Source organism: Aricia agestis, chromosome 9 (assembly GCF_905147365.1).
Source record: "Aricia agestis chromosome 9, ilAriAges1.1, whole genome shotgun sequence".
Lineage (NCBI taxonomy): Eukaryota > Metazoa > Arthropoda > Insecta > Lepidoptera > Lycaenidae > Aricia > Aricia agestis.
In genome coordinates, this window is record NC_056414.1 from 16301094 (window position 1) to 16318516 (window position 17423).

The following is a 17423-nucleotide window of genomic DNA, read 5'->3' on the forward strand; positions in this document are numbered from 1 at the left end:
CGGCGCATGTGGCGAGGACATCACGCGTCCGCCCGCACTCCGAAAAGTTAAACTTTGTTGCGATCTCATACAGACCTTTATTTCTATGCCCAGTTTGACCGTAACTGTGTCATGATTCGTGAAGTTAAACTTAATTGTGAATAAATATTTTCAATTATAAGTGTTTCGCGAAATTCATCCAGGATAAGTAAAGAACGTTGATCCCACTTAAATATATGATCGATAGCGAATCAAGTGCATCGGCACGAGTGAGGCGTTTGTTTGTAATTGATATTGTACGGCACCGAGAGCTTGCAGTTAACGATTTTATTTCTGTAAATCCCTAAAAGGAGGATGATATTAACTGGTCGGTGAAGTTATTATTAGTGTCTTCGCGCACATGCCCTGGAAGGGGTTCAGGTAAGCCAGACTGATAACGATTATAAACGATTTGCGCCAAACCTGTTTAGCGCATGTACTCACCAATTACTAGTGTACTTTGCCTCTTAAACGACACTTTATCAAGTGTAGCAGAGGTTAAATAAAAGTTATATTAAACATGTTCTTATGGCCAGCAAAATGAACATAATGAGCAGCTGTTGTAGCGTCCTATTGACCTATCTAGACTGGCGACTGCTAATTAATCATTAATGCTAACCGGTATCCAGGGAATAGACTCGAACACGACAGACCTTGATGTGGTAAAGTAGCGATTTCATTTATTTCTGACGGAATGTTTATACCGATGACTGCAGAAAGATCAATCTTATAGAATTTAAAGGTAAAATGTTTGATATATTTATATACCATAATATACAAATAGGTCAAATAAACACTAGTTGTCTAACTAGAGTTTACAACCTATTAATGCTCGAAGTAAACAAAATATGCTCGGGCGATAGTAGATTACATAAGTACTTAATTTGTTTTGCTACCTAAGTCCATAAAATATTATTCCAATATTGCGTCCATACTCCATGCCAGCTCTTGTTACTCATGTGACCTAATACAACACCTAACCCTCAAATAGGCGAGCAGACATTATGGACGCATCAAGCAACCTTAAATATTGGACGTAGCTTACGTACATCCAATATTTTAGACGCACGCAGTTTAACCCTTTGATTATCAGTGTCACCCAATTTGCGTTATCGTCTTAAAATTTAACACCACTCATATTTATGAAATAATTTTGTATAAAGTACATGCCTATTATTATGACCCTTTTTAATTTTATAAGATCTTATAAACCATGCATATCCGTCGCCAGCCGTGCTTATTACTATTTGTTCTTAAAGCTTTATGGCATTTGAAGTAATAATTGTTTTATTACCCCTATTGTGTGGTTAGCTGACCGGCGCTGCGCCCATTTGAATAAATAACAAAGGCACTACCTGTTCGGTACAATTCATCAATCGGTTATACAAAACACGTACTAAATCTTATTATAATTTCTTGTTACTGTGCTTCTAAATTGTGTTTAATTGTTGTGTTTTGCAATTTTATATAAGTACTTAGTTCTTGTCAAGCTATAAGTCATCCTCCAATTATCAATAATTGCAATGGTCTAGCAGCTAGCTTGTATGTTCAAAATTTATAACCCGCTTACTGATTTAGGCCCGCCGTCTTTGTCCGTCATGTGCCTGAGCCCTGACAAACATAAACAGGCATTTTTTCCGTTTACCTTTGCTTATGCAAGTAGTTAGTTTTTAGCAATTGGAAGATAGTTAGAAGTGTCAACCCTAAAACTTTAAATACGGCCTAAAACTGGCCGCCACACCGACTAGGACCTCACCGTTCAAAACATTAATATTATTATTATGCAATTTATAAAACAATAAATATATATTTATTTATTATATGTATAATTTAATATAAGTAGTCTATTCTACTAAGTATATATTACTTATATTAAAAAAAAAAGGTGTCCATGGCGTGATGGACCACAATTAATTAAAATTCATAATATTATTTCAATTATCCTTGGTGCGAAAAATCTAAATAATAAAATAACAAAAAAAAGGATATGGACGAACAGTCCATAGACGGCCACAATTTTATAATAAAAAAAAAACCCTAAAACTTTTGTCTCTAAATTCTGAACAGATTTTGTTAAAACTTAAACAGAATCATAAGTGCATCAATTTATACAACATGCAATTAATCATTGGTTATGTTATCTCCAGTCGTGTCATGTAGTGGGTCGCGTATTTAAAGGTCATTTGTCAAAGGGCAGTGTGCTTCTGTGTCCATCAATGTCGTATCAATGCTACTATTTTTAGTGACGCTCTGTATAAAAATCATCCCACTAATAAAAAAGCTACATATTGTGTAGCTTTTTGAGCTCCAAAATGTTTTGTTGTTGCCTTTCAAGCAACTTTTCTAATGTATTAGACAAGGGCGTAATTGCAACGATAATACAAGTAGAATAGATTTTTGGATTTCGATCAAAAATGGATACATCGTCAATGCAAACTGTTCAATGAAATATGAAAGTAATGACTAGCTAACCACCGTTCGGGAAGTGGTGTCACCGGGCCGTCACATAAGGAGGCTGCGGTCAGTCTCGCGGCCGTCAGCCGCGTTTTTTCCCGGTTACCTGTTCCCGGCCCGGCTGGTTAACGTAACAAGTGCCAGTGGTACGCAACCATCGCGACGTGATTCCGAATTAAATTATTACTTAATACTGTGAAACAATAATGTGAAAGATTAACTAATAAGTTATTTTTCTTTTGTCTTGAGTATGTACATTCATTTTAAGGAAGGAAACAAAATATACTTCCTATGCAACATTTTAAGAATTGAGAACGCTTGTTTTTTATAATAAAATAAGACTAAAATAAAAATAAAAACTTCAACACTGAAACACTCTAACGCTAGAAGCTTTTGAATCTCCCATTTTCTATAAAACTAAAACCAATAAATATTTTTTTGATCAAAATATTATAACCTGGTGACTGGTGCGAAACCACTGCACGGTAACCAGAGCATCGGGTATTAGTTTCGCGAAACCACACGGGGTCATTCGCTTGCAGCGTCCGTTATCACAGGACGTGCGACCGCCGCCCGCGCCCGAACATCCCGCAAAATACCACAAATTAACTGATCGCTTTCGAATCTGCAGACTGCAATCCATAATACCATCATTCTAATTAATTATTATTATGAAAGTACATTTGTCTTGTCTCATCTATCTGTCTAGTGCCTGTACCTACCTCTTCACACTTCACAGTACAGCGATGAACCCATTTTAATTTAGTTAGTTTAAACTCTATAAATACAATTGAGACGCAAAAATTCATCCCCGATTTTTGCAACTTATCCGAAAAAATGATTTTTGTGAGTATAAGATGAACAATACAAAATGATGATTACAATATGAAAAATACATAACAGCAATAATATTATGAAGGCGTAAACACGAAATCATAAACGGCACCGCTATCAATCTGACCGCTAATTATAGGTTATCTTTTTATGTTCGCTACAAATTACTGCGTTTTGTTTGAAAATCATATATTTTAATTGCGTCCAATTACACACAATCAGATTTTGAACGTTTTTTGGTCTCAATAAAGGGAAAATTCAGCCTGTAAGGCCGTGGTTTATTGTAGGTACTTACTTACATCGATTGTAATAATATTATTACAATCGATTTGGTATAAGTACATATTATATCAAAGTATGAAAAAATCTTTAATATTATTGAGAAATACTGCTTTCCAGTGAATCCTTCTAGATCACCAGTCACAACTTCGATCGCGGATTCTTGGAAATCGTTCAATAGTTAACTTTCATTTTCAAATCTGGAGAATAATTGCATAACCTACTTGTAATTTATATATTTAAAATATGAATAACATAACTTTATTGTGCTAGACAAATAGTTGCGGACCCCTAGCTGGGAGTGAATCGTTTTTTTTCGTTAACACCTTTTGTTGGTATAATTCGACTACGGGAGCGAGAAAAAAGTACTACACATTACTTTTGACAGGGGATATTTAATGAAGTTGTCGGTTTTTTTCCTCGACTCGTGGGTTTCTCACGGCGTCGACATTGTGGGACCACGTCCCGACCGGGCTCAATCAATTATGTTATATGTGATAATTATGTTTTTGTGTAGGATACGGTCGTATTTGAACGGTCAACACACTTATTATCCCCCAGTTCCACGCTAGTTAGGGATCGCAGAGGTTTATCGGTGTAAACGTGCGAGATTTAACAAGTGTTGGGGGCATTTAAGTTTTTTTTGAGGATCACGTTACATATTAATGGGATAATTTTAAACTTAATACCAATACTTAATTCTTTTACTATGTACGTGAATCTTTGATTTCACTCGTTAGTCGTTACTCACAAAAGTTTAAACTATGACATTTAGATGTAATTAAATAATTAAATAACATAAATAAATTGAATAGAAGACTACATACAATCAAGATTTTCCAACTCTTATTTATTATATTACAGTTTATACTATTGTATATTATTATATTGTGTGCTTACTGATTAATAAATAATTTCATTTTAATTTCTGTCTACATATGATTTCCGTTAAAAGTCACTATTACCCAAGAGGAATAAACTACGTAACTAAAACTCCCGTTGGTTGAAGAGGGTTAACTAAAAAGCGTCCATTTTCGGACCGTCAATGGAAGCTTTTTAGTTTTGAAAAGATATTTCACCAAATATGGAGGAGGTTAACTGACGTAAGTATATTAAGTAATGGAAATTCCAAAATTTTTCGGCGTAATTTTTATGTCATATTTCCGAAACTTTATGTGAAAAATTGAAATTCCGCAATTTTTCGACGATTTCGATTTGTACTTACCCGTCAAGTAGGAGTACAGCTACTGTCTATTACTTATTTGTTTGCGGTTAATTTTCATTTTCAGTCTGATGGGGTTCAGACTTCTGCTACATATTATAACCAAAGACCTATTATAACCTACTGTATATAACATACATCCCAAATACAGCCTATCTTTAGGCTTAAGGCGAGGATAAACCCCAATTTGTTATTCCGTGACTCCCGGTTTACCTAGTTCCAATATAATAACGAAGTGTTAAAAAATATGAGATATAAAGCACAATATTTAAAATACCTTAAGAGGATACACCAGGGGCGAGAGAAATTGAAAATAGGTATTTGAAAATGTATTGCTGTCTCACCAATCTCAGAGCGCGATAGAGACAGTACGACAAAAGTTCTAATAAAAGAACAGAAAATCTTCGATTCGTTGTCCGCTAATTCCTTCTCCAAAACTTAACCGATTTAAGTACTTTTTTCATTAGGAATTAAAGCAAGGCTTGAGCTGTGTTCCTATGTTTTATTTTCTTTTGTATATTTTAGCCAGTTTTGTTTTCTGGGTGTTTAAACACAGAGGAAAATCTTGCCCTTTTTTGGGTTTTTGGACGTTCTTATCTTTTTAATAATAAAATTATGAAAAAAGAAAACATAGGGCCATGCTAATAGTGGCCATAGATATTCAGGAAAAAAATTATAACTCTACCGGCATTATCCAGGGAGGAAACAGGGGACAGCGTTTGTATGGAAAAACGGCGGTGTGGAATCCTCTTAAACACTGATGAAATACTCATACCTGATATGTTACCACCGCGCGCGTTGCGAAGCTTCAAATACGGCCCAATTGGGCCGCTGTTGTTTAGTCTGCATCGAGCGCAGTCACGAACGTGCCGCGTCTTGTCTTACCTAAATAAATTGAAAATGACGTCGCGCGTGTTTCGAAAATGTACCTACTAATTATGACTCGAAAGTAAACAAAACACATGGAATCTCTTACCACATGTCTTGATTGCAGTAAATACCTCGATTATTTACATTTTCAATTATTTTTCGAACAATCTCGAAAAATCGAATTTTCGTCATAGCTCAGGCGAAGAAGAGAATGGGTGGCCTGGCCATTTATCATTAGTTCTGGTATATTAGTTCAAAGCACTGACGAGTAACAAAATGGTCAAGCCACCGATTTTGACTAATGTGTAGAGTTTTTAGATTTTTCTCGTGCGGCTGACACATTATAATATTATTATCAAATATTTTGCCGCACTTTAGTGTAAAATTAAGGTTTTTAGATTTAGGGCTGAGTATGTAAGGTTAGAAACTTGGCTCTAAGTACATGAGATCTCACTACTTTTTGACACGACGAACTATAAATTATAATATTATTATGTTCTCATCTTGGCAACATTTTTACATGAAAATGTTTTTGGTGGGATTTCATTTGTTTTTGTAAGCTGGTTTACGTTGTTTTTTCTTTTAGTTCATTTTTTAGGGTTCCGTACCCATAGGGTAAAAACGGGAGCCTATTAGTGAGACTTCGATGTCTGTCAGTCTGTCTGTCTCCAGGCTGTATCTCAAGAACCGCTATAGCTAGACTTCTGAAATTTTCACAGATTGTGTATTTCAGGTGCCGCTCGTCGGAAGCGTCGCTGCTGCGTAGTGTGAAGTGTCGCTTTTAGTGAATAATGCGGTCTTGACTTTAGTCGCTGCGGCGTCCGCGCGTTAAGATGGACTTAGAATGTTTTTTTTTAATAGATAGGTATAGATTTCAGATTTCCTGTATAAGCCTTACGACATTTTAGGATGGGGTGCGTGGGTGTTTGGGCGCGGGCGTGCGTGGGCTTGGTGCTGGTGATGTCCATCAATACTCACGGCCGCCGCGACTTCGAACGCCGCGACTCCGACATCTCGCTGTGGATCGACGAGCGACAAGTGCGCATGTTCAGTGGTAAATCGTCATTTTGTTTGTTACTGCCTACTGGTAAGCGTCCACTTATCGGTACCGGACGCTACGGAGTATGCCTCATACTAAAACCCGTTGCGTACGGTGCGGTTTGGTAGACGCTGTTGTATGAGTTCGTATACAAGGAATACTAAAATTTTATACGTGGGAGAGCCATGCTTCGGCACGAATGGGCCGGCTCGACCGGATAAATACCACGTTCTCAGAGAAAACCGGCGTGAAACAGCGCTTGCACTGTGTTTCGCCGAGTGAGTGAGTTTACCGGAGGCCCAATCCCCTACCCTATTCCCTTTCCTACCCTCCCCTATTCCCTTCCCTTCCCTACCCTCCCCTATTACCCTATTCCCTCTTAAAAGGCCATCAGGTGACCCGTTTGCTCGTTTGCCCCCTTATTTCATAAAAAAAAAGAAAACATTGCATGCGAATTGCGATGCGTACGATGCCGTTAAGTGGACGCTTACCTTAAAAGGAGACAGCTGAGAAAAATAGATGCCTGATTTTGGCAACCATTAACGTTAAAACCCTGGCGGCCATTAATGGCACCTGGAATTACCTACTAATGTTTGTATCACCAAGCCCTTATCGATTAATATTATTTAAGTATTATATTTATTATATCATTCCATTTAGGCTAGGTATTGAGCCTAAAAGACTGTTAGGGGGGACACTGAGTTGTGCGGTTGCTGAAAGCAAGCAAAAGACTTTTCCCACATAAAGCTTTATGCCTTGGAGCTATTGCTCGAGACGAGTATTTCCCGTATCGCCTTTAAGGGTTGATTCAGATCGCCACGCAACGCCTAGATGCATTTCTAAATTTATATGGATTTGACAGATTCGCAAGACGTCTTTATCATTTAAGCCGCGCCGCGCCTCGCCTCGTCGCGTTGCGGTATGATTGACCCTAATACTCTCCCGTCTCTATCAACATTCCCGTCCGACTGCGCGAATAACTAATAATTTTTTTATGCTTCCAGGTATATCGATGCAAGTATACGCCATAATGAACGGGAACATATCGCCGTACGTGCTAGACCCGCACGTGTCGCACAAGCTGCCCGTCATCCCCTCTGAAGTGGGCTACGTGAACTTCACCTGGCGCTCCAGGAAGCGATACTATTACAACTTCGATATACTAACGTCATCGGACCCTAAAGTGCTGAAGCCGCCTGTGCTCTCCATCAAGACGCAGGGCAGGGTGCCTAAAACCCCCAAAGGTAGGCATTGTTTTCCTAGTATTGGGTTTCTTTCGTTTATTTTGAGGTACGGAAGATATAGAACTGTCTTAAAATTGGCACTCGAGTCTTCAAACTTAACATCACACAAAGCTACTTGTTGACAATTGATTATTATAATATCTCCTTTTTTAATTTAGCTACCTCCCGGCTCCCCATAGGCCATGGCTCTAGAGTCTAGGCTCTAGCTCTAGCGTTTAGCATATATGATAAGTGGCGCTACAATAGCGTAAAAAAATATAGCACCACTTTCTGACAGTGGCGCCATCTACATGAGGGTGATCAAAACATAATGTTACAGAAGAAAATGGTCGTTCCAGATCCCAATACACATTTGTAAAATGATACCATGTTTTAGGTAACACATATTGTGTAAAATTTGACTCTATATTCGTGCAGGATTTTCGCTACAGTCATTTACATTGCAATTTCTTATTAACGAAGATTTCCGAGCATACATAGCAGGACGATTTTACTGTAATGATAATAACTCAAATCTGTTATTTGTCGACAGAGTTCAGCATACTCTTGCCGTGCATGGGCAACGTGAGCGGAGTGGCGACCTTCGAGATAGGTCTATCGCTCAAAAACGGTAGAGGCACCCCTCTAAAGGGCACTCCTTTAAGATTGAATCTAAAGAAGGAATGCGCACAGAGAGGTGTGTATATAGAAAGGACAGGTATTGTATCGCCAACGCATTTTTAACACTTTGACGGCTGATTTTTGAATGATGTAGTTATTGTTGAGCTTCAATCAAAGACGCGTAGAAAATGGTACAGGAACGAGTATAAGAATCAATTGAGGTCTCTAGTTTCTTCCAGAGAAGTCTTAAGTATTTTAATTATGCAATTACAAAGAATATTATTATTGAGATTCTGTGTGTCTAGTGACTAGTGGAAGTCATGGAATAGATATAAAAATACATAACTACTTACTCATTCAAAATTCAGTCGTAATGCTTACTATTTAAATTCTATCGAGAATCTAACCTCCAGGTTATATTTAGCTTATTAATGTCCCACGCTTACCTTCATAAATTATAGAATACTTTATTAACATTTTCATCCTTTCAAAGCTGTATTAACGACACACAATTGTTGTTTGCGATTGGAAAAGTACGACGATTGTATTGGGTTCAAGCTAAGCTAATTACTACCAAACATTATTTTATTAAGTTTAAATGATCTGACTGCATAAATCATTGCTTATTTAAAAGCTTGCATTAAAAAATATTCGTTGTATTGTTCCAATTTTGAATCTGCCGCCTGTAGCTACTAGCCAACGCTCAGGCGATATTAATCAGTAACTTGTTTCCGGGCGACGGACGAGCGAGCCGACGGCGGCGACGCGGCGTCTGCTCACCTCACAATACGTTTTAGGTTGGTAACGCTTGCTGTGTTATTTTATTGAGACTTTTTACTAATCGGTATTTGGGAACCTTGCTGATAGTTTGCACTGAACCGTTCATAGATGGCGCTAAGAATTTCCATTTTCAAAATTAAATTATAGTACGGTATACATCTCAATGTAATTTAATTTACTATAATTAAATAGGGCGCTGGAGGGGACATTGATGATTGATAAATGGGAGCATACATAGATGGCGCTAAAATATTTCATTTATAAAAAAATACTAATCATTATTAAGGTTTATAAAAAAGTTTTTAGTTAATTTTATCTGCCTATCTTGGGACTTTTGGTTACACATTTCCTTTCTTATTTTGTAGCTACTTACATCTTGCCCAGGTCTCTAGACTTCATGCTACTAACATTGCTTTTTAATTTTTTGCTATTAACTAAGGATGACAACACCCTATACCAGATTTGAAGATTTTACACGCAGTACAAAAATCATCTTTGGTAATAACTAGAAGATATACGAGTGAAAAATAAGTAATAATTAGTTTTATGTTACATTTCTTAAAGTATTTGGATCTTCAAATGCCTTGATGCCGAATTTATAACATCTATACTAATATTATAAAGCGGAAGATTTTGTTTGTTTGAACGCTCTAATCTCAGGAACTACTGGTCCGATTTGAAAAATTCTTTCAGTGTTAGATAGCCCATTTATCGAGGAAGGCTATATTTTATCGCGCTAAGACTAATAGAAATGAAGAAATAGATGAAAATGATGAAAAAACGGGGGAAATTACGGTTGCCGTGAAATTCCTAAATTACACGGGCGAAGCCGCGCGGAACATCTCGTGCATAATAATTAGTCACATTCATAATATTAAGACAAATTTTAAAATTATTTAATTCTTTAATTAGCATGTATTCTTTTCGACCAGCTATTCCGTTTTAACTTTTGAAATTTTTAAATAATAAATATTGCCGAATTATTTTTTATTGGTTTAAAATGGAATATTCCAGGACCCGACCCGGAGTGTGACAAAAAATGTGCCAACAACGGGTGGTGTAATCACGAGAAGATTTGCCAGTGCCCCGACGGTTACATGGGGCAACACTGCCGCACCGCGCTGTGCTACCCGCAGTGCCTCAACGGAGGCAACTGTACCGCACCCGGAGTATGCTCATGTCCGCCGGGCTACCAGGGAAGACATTGTGAAGGCGGTAAGGCATATTTTTATATATAAATTGGCATTCAATATTGATGGATCAAAAAAATTTACTTCATCTATGTATCGTTAGACGTCCAATTAAAAGAAAAGAAATCGAAACATTCGTCTAATGCCCGGTTTCTAAAGTTTTAACTAAAGCTTATATACAGTTCGACAAGGCTTTATTTGAACGTGGTAAGAAAAGGAACTAAACGCTTCTATCATAGAAAAACGCCATTTTTGACATTTGACTCCTTTACCAGCAGCGCTCCCGTCAATGTCACCCACGTTCAAATAAAGCCTTGTCGAAAAGCTGTATTCACTATTCACTAACGATTTTTATTGGCTAATGTCAAAATAACAACCAATCAACAATGTTATTGAATAGATTAACTCCTGTCCGAAAACCACAGAAACTGGGCATTAATAGCATAAAACTAAAATATTATTTTTAAAATAATAGATTTTGCCTTTTGTCATAAAATAATTGTTATATTTACATACGCTCACACTAGACATTTAACTATTATACTCTAAAGTTTATAAGTTATAACAAATCTAAAATGTTTATAATACATGAAAGCAAGACCACCTAAATAAAAAAAAAGCTAGCCGTTATAAGCTTACCTTGAATCTTGATCTTTTGATATTTTTTTATTTAAAAAAATACAAAAGGTGGCTATGCTCTTTCAGTCACTTGTGTTCGGGTTTAATCTAGCAACACTAAATAATATGAGCCAAAAATACTGCAGTTTTTAGTCTGGTTACACTTTCTTCGATATAGCAATAGCTACTTTGCAACCAGTTTTGATGACTTCGGTGAGTGCTTTATAAAATGGCGCCTGTTCCGCTCCGTGGTCGATGCCAGTGTCATGATGCTCCTGCTCTTCATCTCTGAACTTGGTGATAGTCTCCAGGATCTCCTTGTCTATGTTAGGGTCTTCCATCAGAGTGCGAAGCTGGTCATTGTAATGGTCGACTATAACCGTTTCTACAGCCACCGTGCAGGCCATCGCCGCCTCTTTTCCCAACAAGGCGGTACCTAAAGCAGAATGTAAACAGTGAATACACTTAGATATTTGGAAGTCTTGACTGGTTTGTAAGTCTTGCCTACCCTAACTAAAGTGATATCTTAAATAATAATATTATCATAACTACTTTTTAATTTTACAAAACAGAAAAAGAAGTCAATATGGTAATGGGCATTGTCCAAAAAAAATCACATGTACTTTTTATATTTTTTTTCGTTAAAATAGGGTATTTTATTTTAGAATATACCTGGATGACCGAGCTTTGCTCGGTATAGCAAACACTCATTGACTTCGTGTTACTTAATAACGCCATCTGCTGGTCGTTAAAACTATCGCCGCCGAAAGCCCCTATATACTAAATTTCATGAAAATCGTTGGAGCCGATTCCGAGATTCGATTTTCATGAAATTTGTATATAGGGGCTTTCGGGGGCGATAAATCGATCTAGCTAGGAATCATTTTCAGAAAATGTCTTTTTATTCATGTTTTATCGATAACTGATAAACTGTTATATAATATATAAGAATTGCTCGTTTAAAGATATAATATAAATTAAATAATTTTGAAATTCATTGGCTAGTTTTTTTCTCAAAATTTTTTTAAAGTTTCGCTCTGACGTCATCATCGGCGGCTAATTGACCTCTGTAGTGTTTTAAATTTCCTTTCAATCTTATTTATAATGGCTGGTTCGTCAAATGCAAGTTCTCATTATGTGAAAGCTGATACGAGAAGCTTACCAAAAGTTCGAAATGTAATGTTGGTCGAATTTATTGCTTATTTAACGCCATTGAAGGTCAAACTAAGGTTAAACATATTTGTTCAAAAATATAGGTAACTAATGGGTATTTTTTTCTTTTATATACAGAAAAACGATCACTGACCTTATTCCTCGAAATGTTTTTGTAATGAGCAAAATTAAAAAAAAATGGACAATCCCCATTACTAATTATGTACTAAATTTTGGAAGAGCAAAGGTCAGATGGAATTATGGAATCATGGACAATATGTGTAACTAAAAAAAGAGATGTATAGAAACCTAAAAAAAAATAAAAAATAATAAGTTACTCCAAGTCAAACTTACCAGCTCCTAGAGCGAAGCCAGCTATATTCCACAATGGAGTCATCACTGTGGGTCTAACTCGATACTTGGATATGAGCTCCTCAAACTTCTCTCGATGTTTGATCTCCTGCTCCCACATGTGTTTGATGGTGGGTCCTTCTGCGGTGTTGCCCAGTACTGCCATCTGCCCCGCGTATATACGGTCCGCACCTAGCTCACCTGCATGGTCTACCCGGATAATTGCATCCAACTGAAAGTGGAAAGCATCTCGTATCTTAATCTTCTCGTATTCCTGACTATCTGGTGGCCTTATATCTTTTTAATAATTAGCTAATTTTTCTTTGACTACCAAACTCAGTTTATTTTGAAATAACTTTTTGAAATTTAATAAATAAATACATACTTACATGTGGATTCTTCTTCCATGTTGCTGAATGTGCGTTTCTCACTTGAAGAAGGATGCGGGTCGGTCGAATCATCCTGAAAACAACGACATCTTTTATCAATATATTATTTATTATTGCTTTCAGGAATATGTTCGGAGAAATGCCAAAACGGTGGCAAATGCATACAGAAAGATACGTGCGAGTGTCCCAAGGGATATTACGGACTACGGTGTGAATTTTGTAAGTTTGATGTTTTAATTGATACCCTCTTTATTTTTTTCTCTATCGATCGAGTTTGTATCTATATAATACGAGTTTCTTATCTCTATCTCTTATTATTTTTCTAAGGCTTACAATAGAATCTAGAGTAAAGTTTAGATATTATGCTATGGCTGTTTAAAAACTGCCCAAAGTGAACAACTAGAAATGTTTATGGTAGCACATTTTTGTGTCTGGACTCTGGAAAATAATCTTCACTAATTATGATTTTTCAGCAAAATGCGTGATCCCGTGCCTGAACGGCGGGCGGTGTAAGGGCGTGAACAAGTGCCGCTGCCCAGCGGGTCTCGGCGGGAACCACTGCGAAGTGGGGCGGCGCGGGGGCGAGTGCACGCGGGCCTGCCGCCACGGCGTTTGCCGCGCCGGCGTCTGCGTCTGCGAGCAGGGGTGGCGCGGACGCTTGTGTCATCGCAGCGCCGGTCCGCCATTTTGTTTTTTATACGCCATAATATTGATTTTCCGTAGTTTATTTTTTTTTTTCATAATCTTTCGTTTTATGAATTCTATATAATAATAGAGGCATATCACGCGTAGAGACAATCTTTCTATCTATAGTCTATACTATAATAATATTATAAAGCTGAAGAGTTTGTATGTTTGTTTGAACATGCTAATCTCAGGAACTACTGGTCCGATTTGAAATATTCTTTCAGTGTTAGCTTATTTATCGAGGAAAGCTATAGGCTATATTATATATTATCACGCTAAGACAAATTGATGCGAAGAAACAGAGGAAAATGTGGAAATTATTTGAAAGGTCTAGCTTGAACACGCTAATCTCAGGAACTACTAGTCCGATTTAAAAAATCTTTCAGTGTTCGATAGCCCAGTTATCGAGGAAGGCTTATAGGCTATATTTTATCACGCTAAGGCCTAAGACTAATAAGAGCGAAGAAATAGAGGAAAATGTGGAAAAAACGGGGGAAATTATTTGAAAGGGCTTATCTCACGAACTACTAGAGCATTTTTTCTGTTATTTGTAATTTTGTATCAGATAAGAAGTAGACCATGTGAAGGATCATAGGCTTTTTTGTGGAGTAATTTTTATGTGAAATATGTAATTTATGCGGGCGAAGCCGCGCGGAACGTCTAGTGATAAAATCTTATATCTTTAAACGACCAATTCTTGTATATATATATCTCGGAATCGGCTCCAACGATTTTCATGAAATTTAGTATATAGGAGGTTTCAGGGGCGATAAATCGATCTAGCTAGGAATAATTTCTAGAAAATGTCATTTACATATGATTAGCCCTCTGCTACTTCTAATACTTACTTACTTATATCAGCCACTGTATTATACTGTTATGAATAAGTTTAGTAGCATTGTTAATTATTATTTATTGTAATTTTATTATTGCAGGTTCTTCAGAAGAATCCAGTGAATTTAAAAGGCCTCGGTGAAAATAGAAGTTATATTTAAACGGATACTTAATACATGTGATTTTATTTTTGTTACTTATAATTAGATATGTTATACAATGTGGAATGTGTAATAACTAATAGCTAGTTAATAGGTTATAAGATCTAGATGTGTATAATATTATAAATAAAGTATTATTTTAAAATTAAACTCTATACTTATTTCCTTAATAACTGAACCATTTTCAAATTCTTTGTACAGAAGAATGATCCATGAAATACAAATACAAATCTTTATTACCATAATCTTAGTTTACAATTTTAAAAGTGGCGGTCCCCCAAACTAGGCGCAGCCTGTGCTATGGGGGAATTTTTAACAACAGAAAATTAAATTTAAATTTAAATTAACAAAAATATTCTAGGAATTAAAAAACAATAATAATACTTAATAAAATCTTAATACAGCAACTAAAATTAAAATTCTTAGGTTAAATTATTATATTTAATAACCATAATGAAGTGCATTATAGGTATGTATAAAACTGGGTGTGTAATAGTGTGTGTGTGTGTGTGTGAGTATGAAGTAGAGTATGTCTTATGAGGTTGAGTTATTTGTACACTTTAATTAAATGTTTACCAAAATATCTTATCTTCTCTTTTGTAAGCGCAAAGAATGAGGCAGGGTGTGCAAAATATTTCTTTTATCATAGAGTAAGGTTTTCCAAAGTCTTAAGTTTTTAAAATGTTTTCCTGATACAATACAGATCAAAATTAAAATGTTGATAAAACTACATTGCCTGAAAAAACCTTGACTACAAAGCTTCTTTTCGCAGATGTTTAGTTTTCAATTTTGTATCACGTAGGTAAATTAGAGATGTTGTGTATATGTACACAATAACAGATTTTGTAGGCATGTCGGATTACTAGGGGTAATAGTCACTATATTAGCCAGGGACTGGATTGCCGGGACTCGGGGAGAACACTATATTAACTTTAACACAGACAGTAGACTTTAAGTTATTACCAGCGTTGCCAGATGTCCCGATTTTGGCAGGACGTCCCGTTTTTTTCATCGAAATTAAATGTCCCGCGCGGGACAGGCTCAGTCCCGCTTTTCGGGGAAAGCCCGAACGTACGTGAAGATAATAGTGTGGAAGGTAGAGGGCTGGATTTTCTTTGGGTACTTTAGCTACCTTTTGTCACGTAAACGTTATTGTATTGTAACGCAAATAAAAAGATAAAAAATTCAAAAAACTTTTGATTTTATACCTTTTATCACATTGTCCCGCTTTTGACTGAAGAATCCCACTTTTTTTCTCAAAAAGTTCCAAAGTCCCGACTTGGTACAAAAAAAAAAAAACTGGTATTGCTGACTTTAACTCCACTTGGGCTAACTTGTCGCTAGCGGTCATTGACTTGTCATTTTCCATATAAACCGCGATTGACAATGAAGTGTCAGATATTGCTTATCCTGGTTTTATATGGAAAATGACAAGTTTTTGACAGGGAGTCAATGACCGCTAGCGACAAGTTAGCTCGAGTGGAGTATATGGGGATATTAGATTATCATATATATTGGATCCGAGATCATTGAGTCAATGATATTGGATAATGTAATATAGACATTTGATTCATTTCTTCGTTGATCATAGATTTTTGACATTTGCTGAGAGATTGGATCCAATACGGTCATAGAAATAGGTGTTGCCAGTTATTTAATATAAAAAGGAGTTTTTAATTTCTTGTTCGTTAATATGTTTCAAATAATGTAATGTAATTATTTTTCTAATTATATACTTGGATAATCTTGCTGAAATAACAAAAAACAAGCCATATTAAAAATGACGATGTCTTTTGACAAATCGAATTCTCTGAGATCTAGTAACCCTGACGTCAATACCTGTCAGCGTTAGCGCTCTCCATTGGCTATTGAAACCACATATGACGTAAAATAGGATCAATGAATTATGATAATGTAATATGTAGATATGATCAAATGATCATATATATTGGATCCTATATATGATCATAGAAATGATCATATATATGATCATAGAAATGATCATATATAAATGATAATGTAATACCCCCCTTAAACACAAGTATTTAAAAAATAATAGTTTATTTAATATCAAATCAAATTAAATGATAATAATGATAACTTAATCAACTGCACTGTTGGAATTTAGAACTTGTTACATAGAGCTAACGGAGAAAAGATAGAAATAAAAATAATGATGATGTGAAATATTTGTATGTATCAGTGAAAGTCGTGACAAAATAAGATTTTATTATAAGGATAAAGGATGGCTGTTAGTAAGCTGATATCAAAATCAAAAATATTTGTATTCGGAGTAATTTTTTTACAAAAACTTTACCGAACGTCGATACTATGGTGCCTACCACCGGTTCGGGAACTAACCCGGCGAGAAGAACCGGCGTAAGAAACTAGCACGGGGCCATCTTTTACTAAAAAGATGGAAAATTACAATTATAAAACATATAACAGTACAACACGGTCACATTCATGTACATTACATCCCGTGATGTATATCTTTACATTATATTAACCTGACGCAACACTGGAATGTACATGCAAGCATCGTAATGACGTCATCATTACGATGCTTGCACATAAACCTATAATGTTAGTATATATTATGTCTATGTGCTTGCATATGCGATAAGGTATAGGCATAGGTTTAGGTTATAATAATTATTTCATTTTATGGCACCATAGTAAGAAAAATTGTGCAACCGCT

General features: G+C 36.1%; 2 protein-coding genes across 6 annotated transcripts in view; one reads left to right on the forward strand and one right to left on the reverse strand.

The window, feature by feature from the left end:
- On the forward strand, positions 1-14872 carry LOC121730184 (protein shifted-like). 3 transcript variants are annotated; one of them, XM_042119125.1, is made up of 8 exons: positions 1-399; positions 6549-6731; positions 7721-7960; positions 8493-8657; positions 10355-10555; positions 13164-13259; positions 13514-13717; positions 14663-14872. In XM_042119125.1, exons 2-8 carry the CDS (start codon positions 6587-6589, stop codon positions 14701-14703), a joined length of 1092 nt encoding a protein of 363 aa, XP_041975059.1. In that variant the 5' UTR covers positions 1-399; positions 6549-6586; the 3' UTR covers positions 14704-14872. The 3 variants fall into 3 exon arrangements, with proteins under 3 accessions (XP_041975059.1, XP_041975057.1, XP_041975058.1); XM_042119123.1 differs by having other exon boundaries at positions 6586-6731; XM_042119124.1 differs by having other exon boundaries at positions 6586-6731; positions 8493-8636.
- The window catches only part of LOC121730185 (5-demethoxyubiquinone hydroxylase, mitochondrial), a 16013-nt gene continuing 9603 nt past the window's right edge, over positions 11014-17423 (reverse strand). For all 3 annotated transcript variants that reach the window (XM_042119128.1, XM_042119126.1, XM_042119127.1), the window contains exons 2-4: positions 13041-13113; positions 12655-12883; positions 11014-11584 (exon numbers count right to left, since the gene is read on the reverse strand). In XM_042119128.1, coding sequence (XP_041975062.1) covers positions 11307-11584; positions 12655-12883; positions 13041-13112 — 579 coding nt within the window. In that variant the 5' untranslated portion in view covers position 13113 and the 3' untranslated portion in view covers positions 11014-11306. The remainder of the gene's footprint in view (positions 11585-12654; positions 12884-13040; positions 13114-17423) is intronic.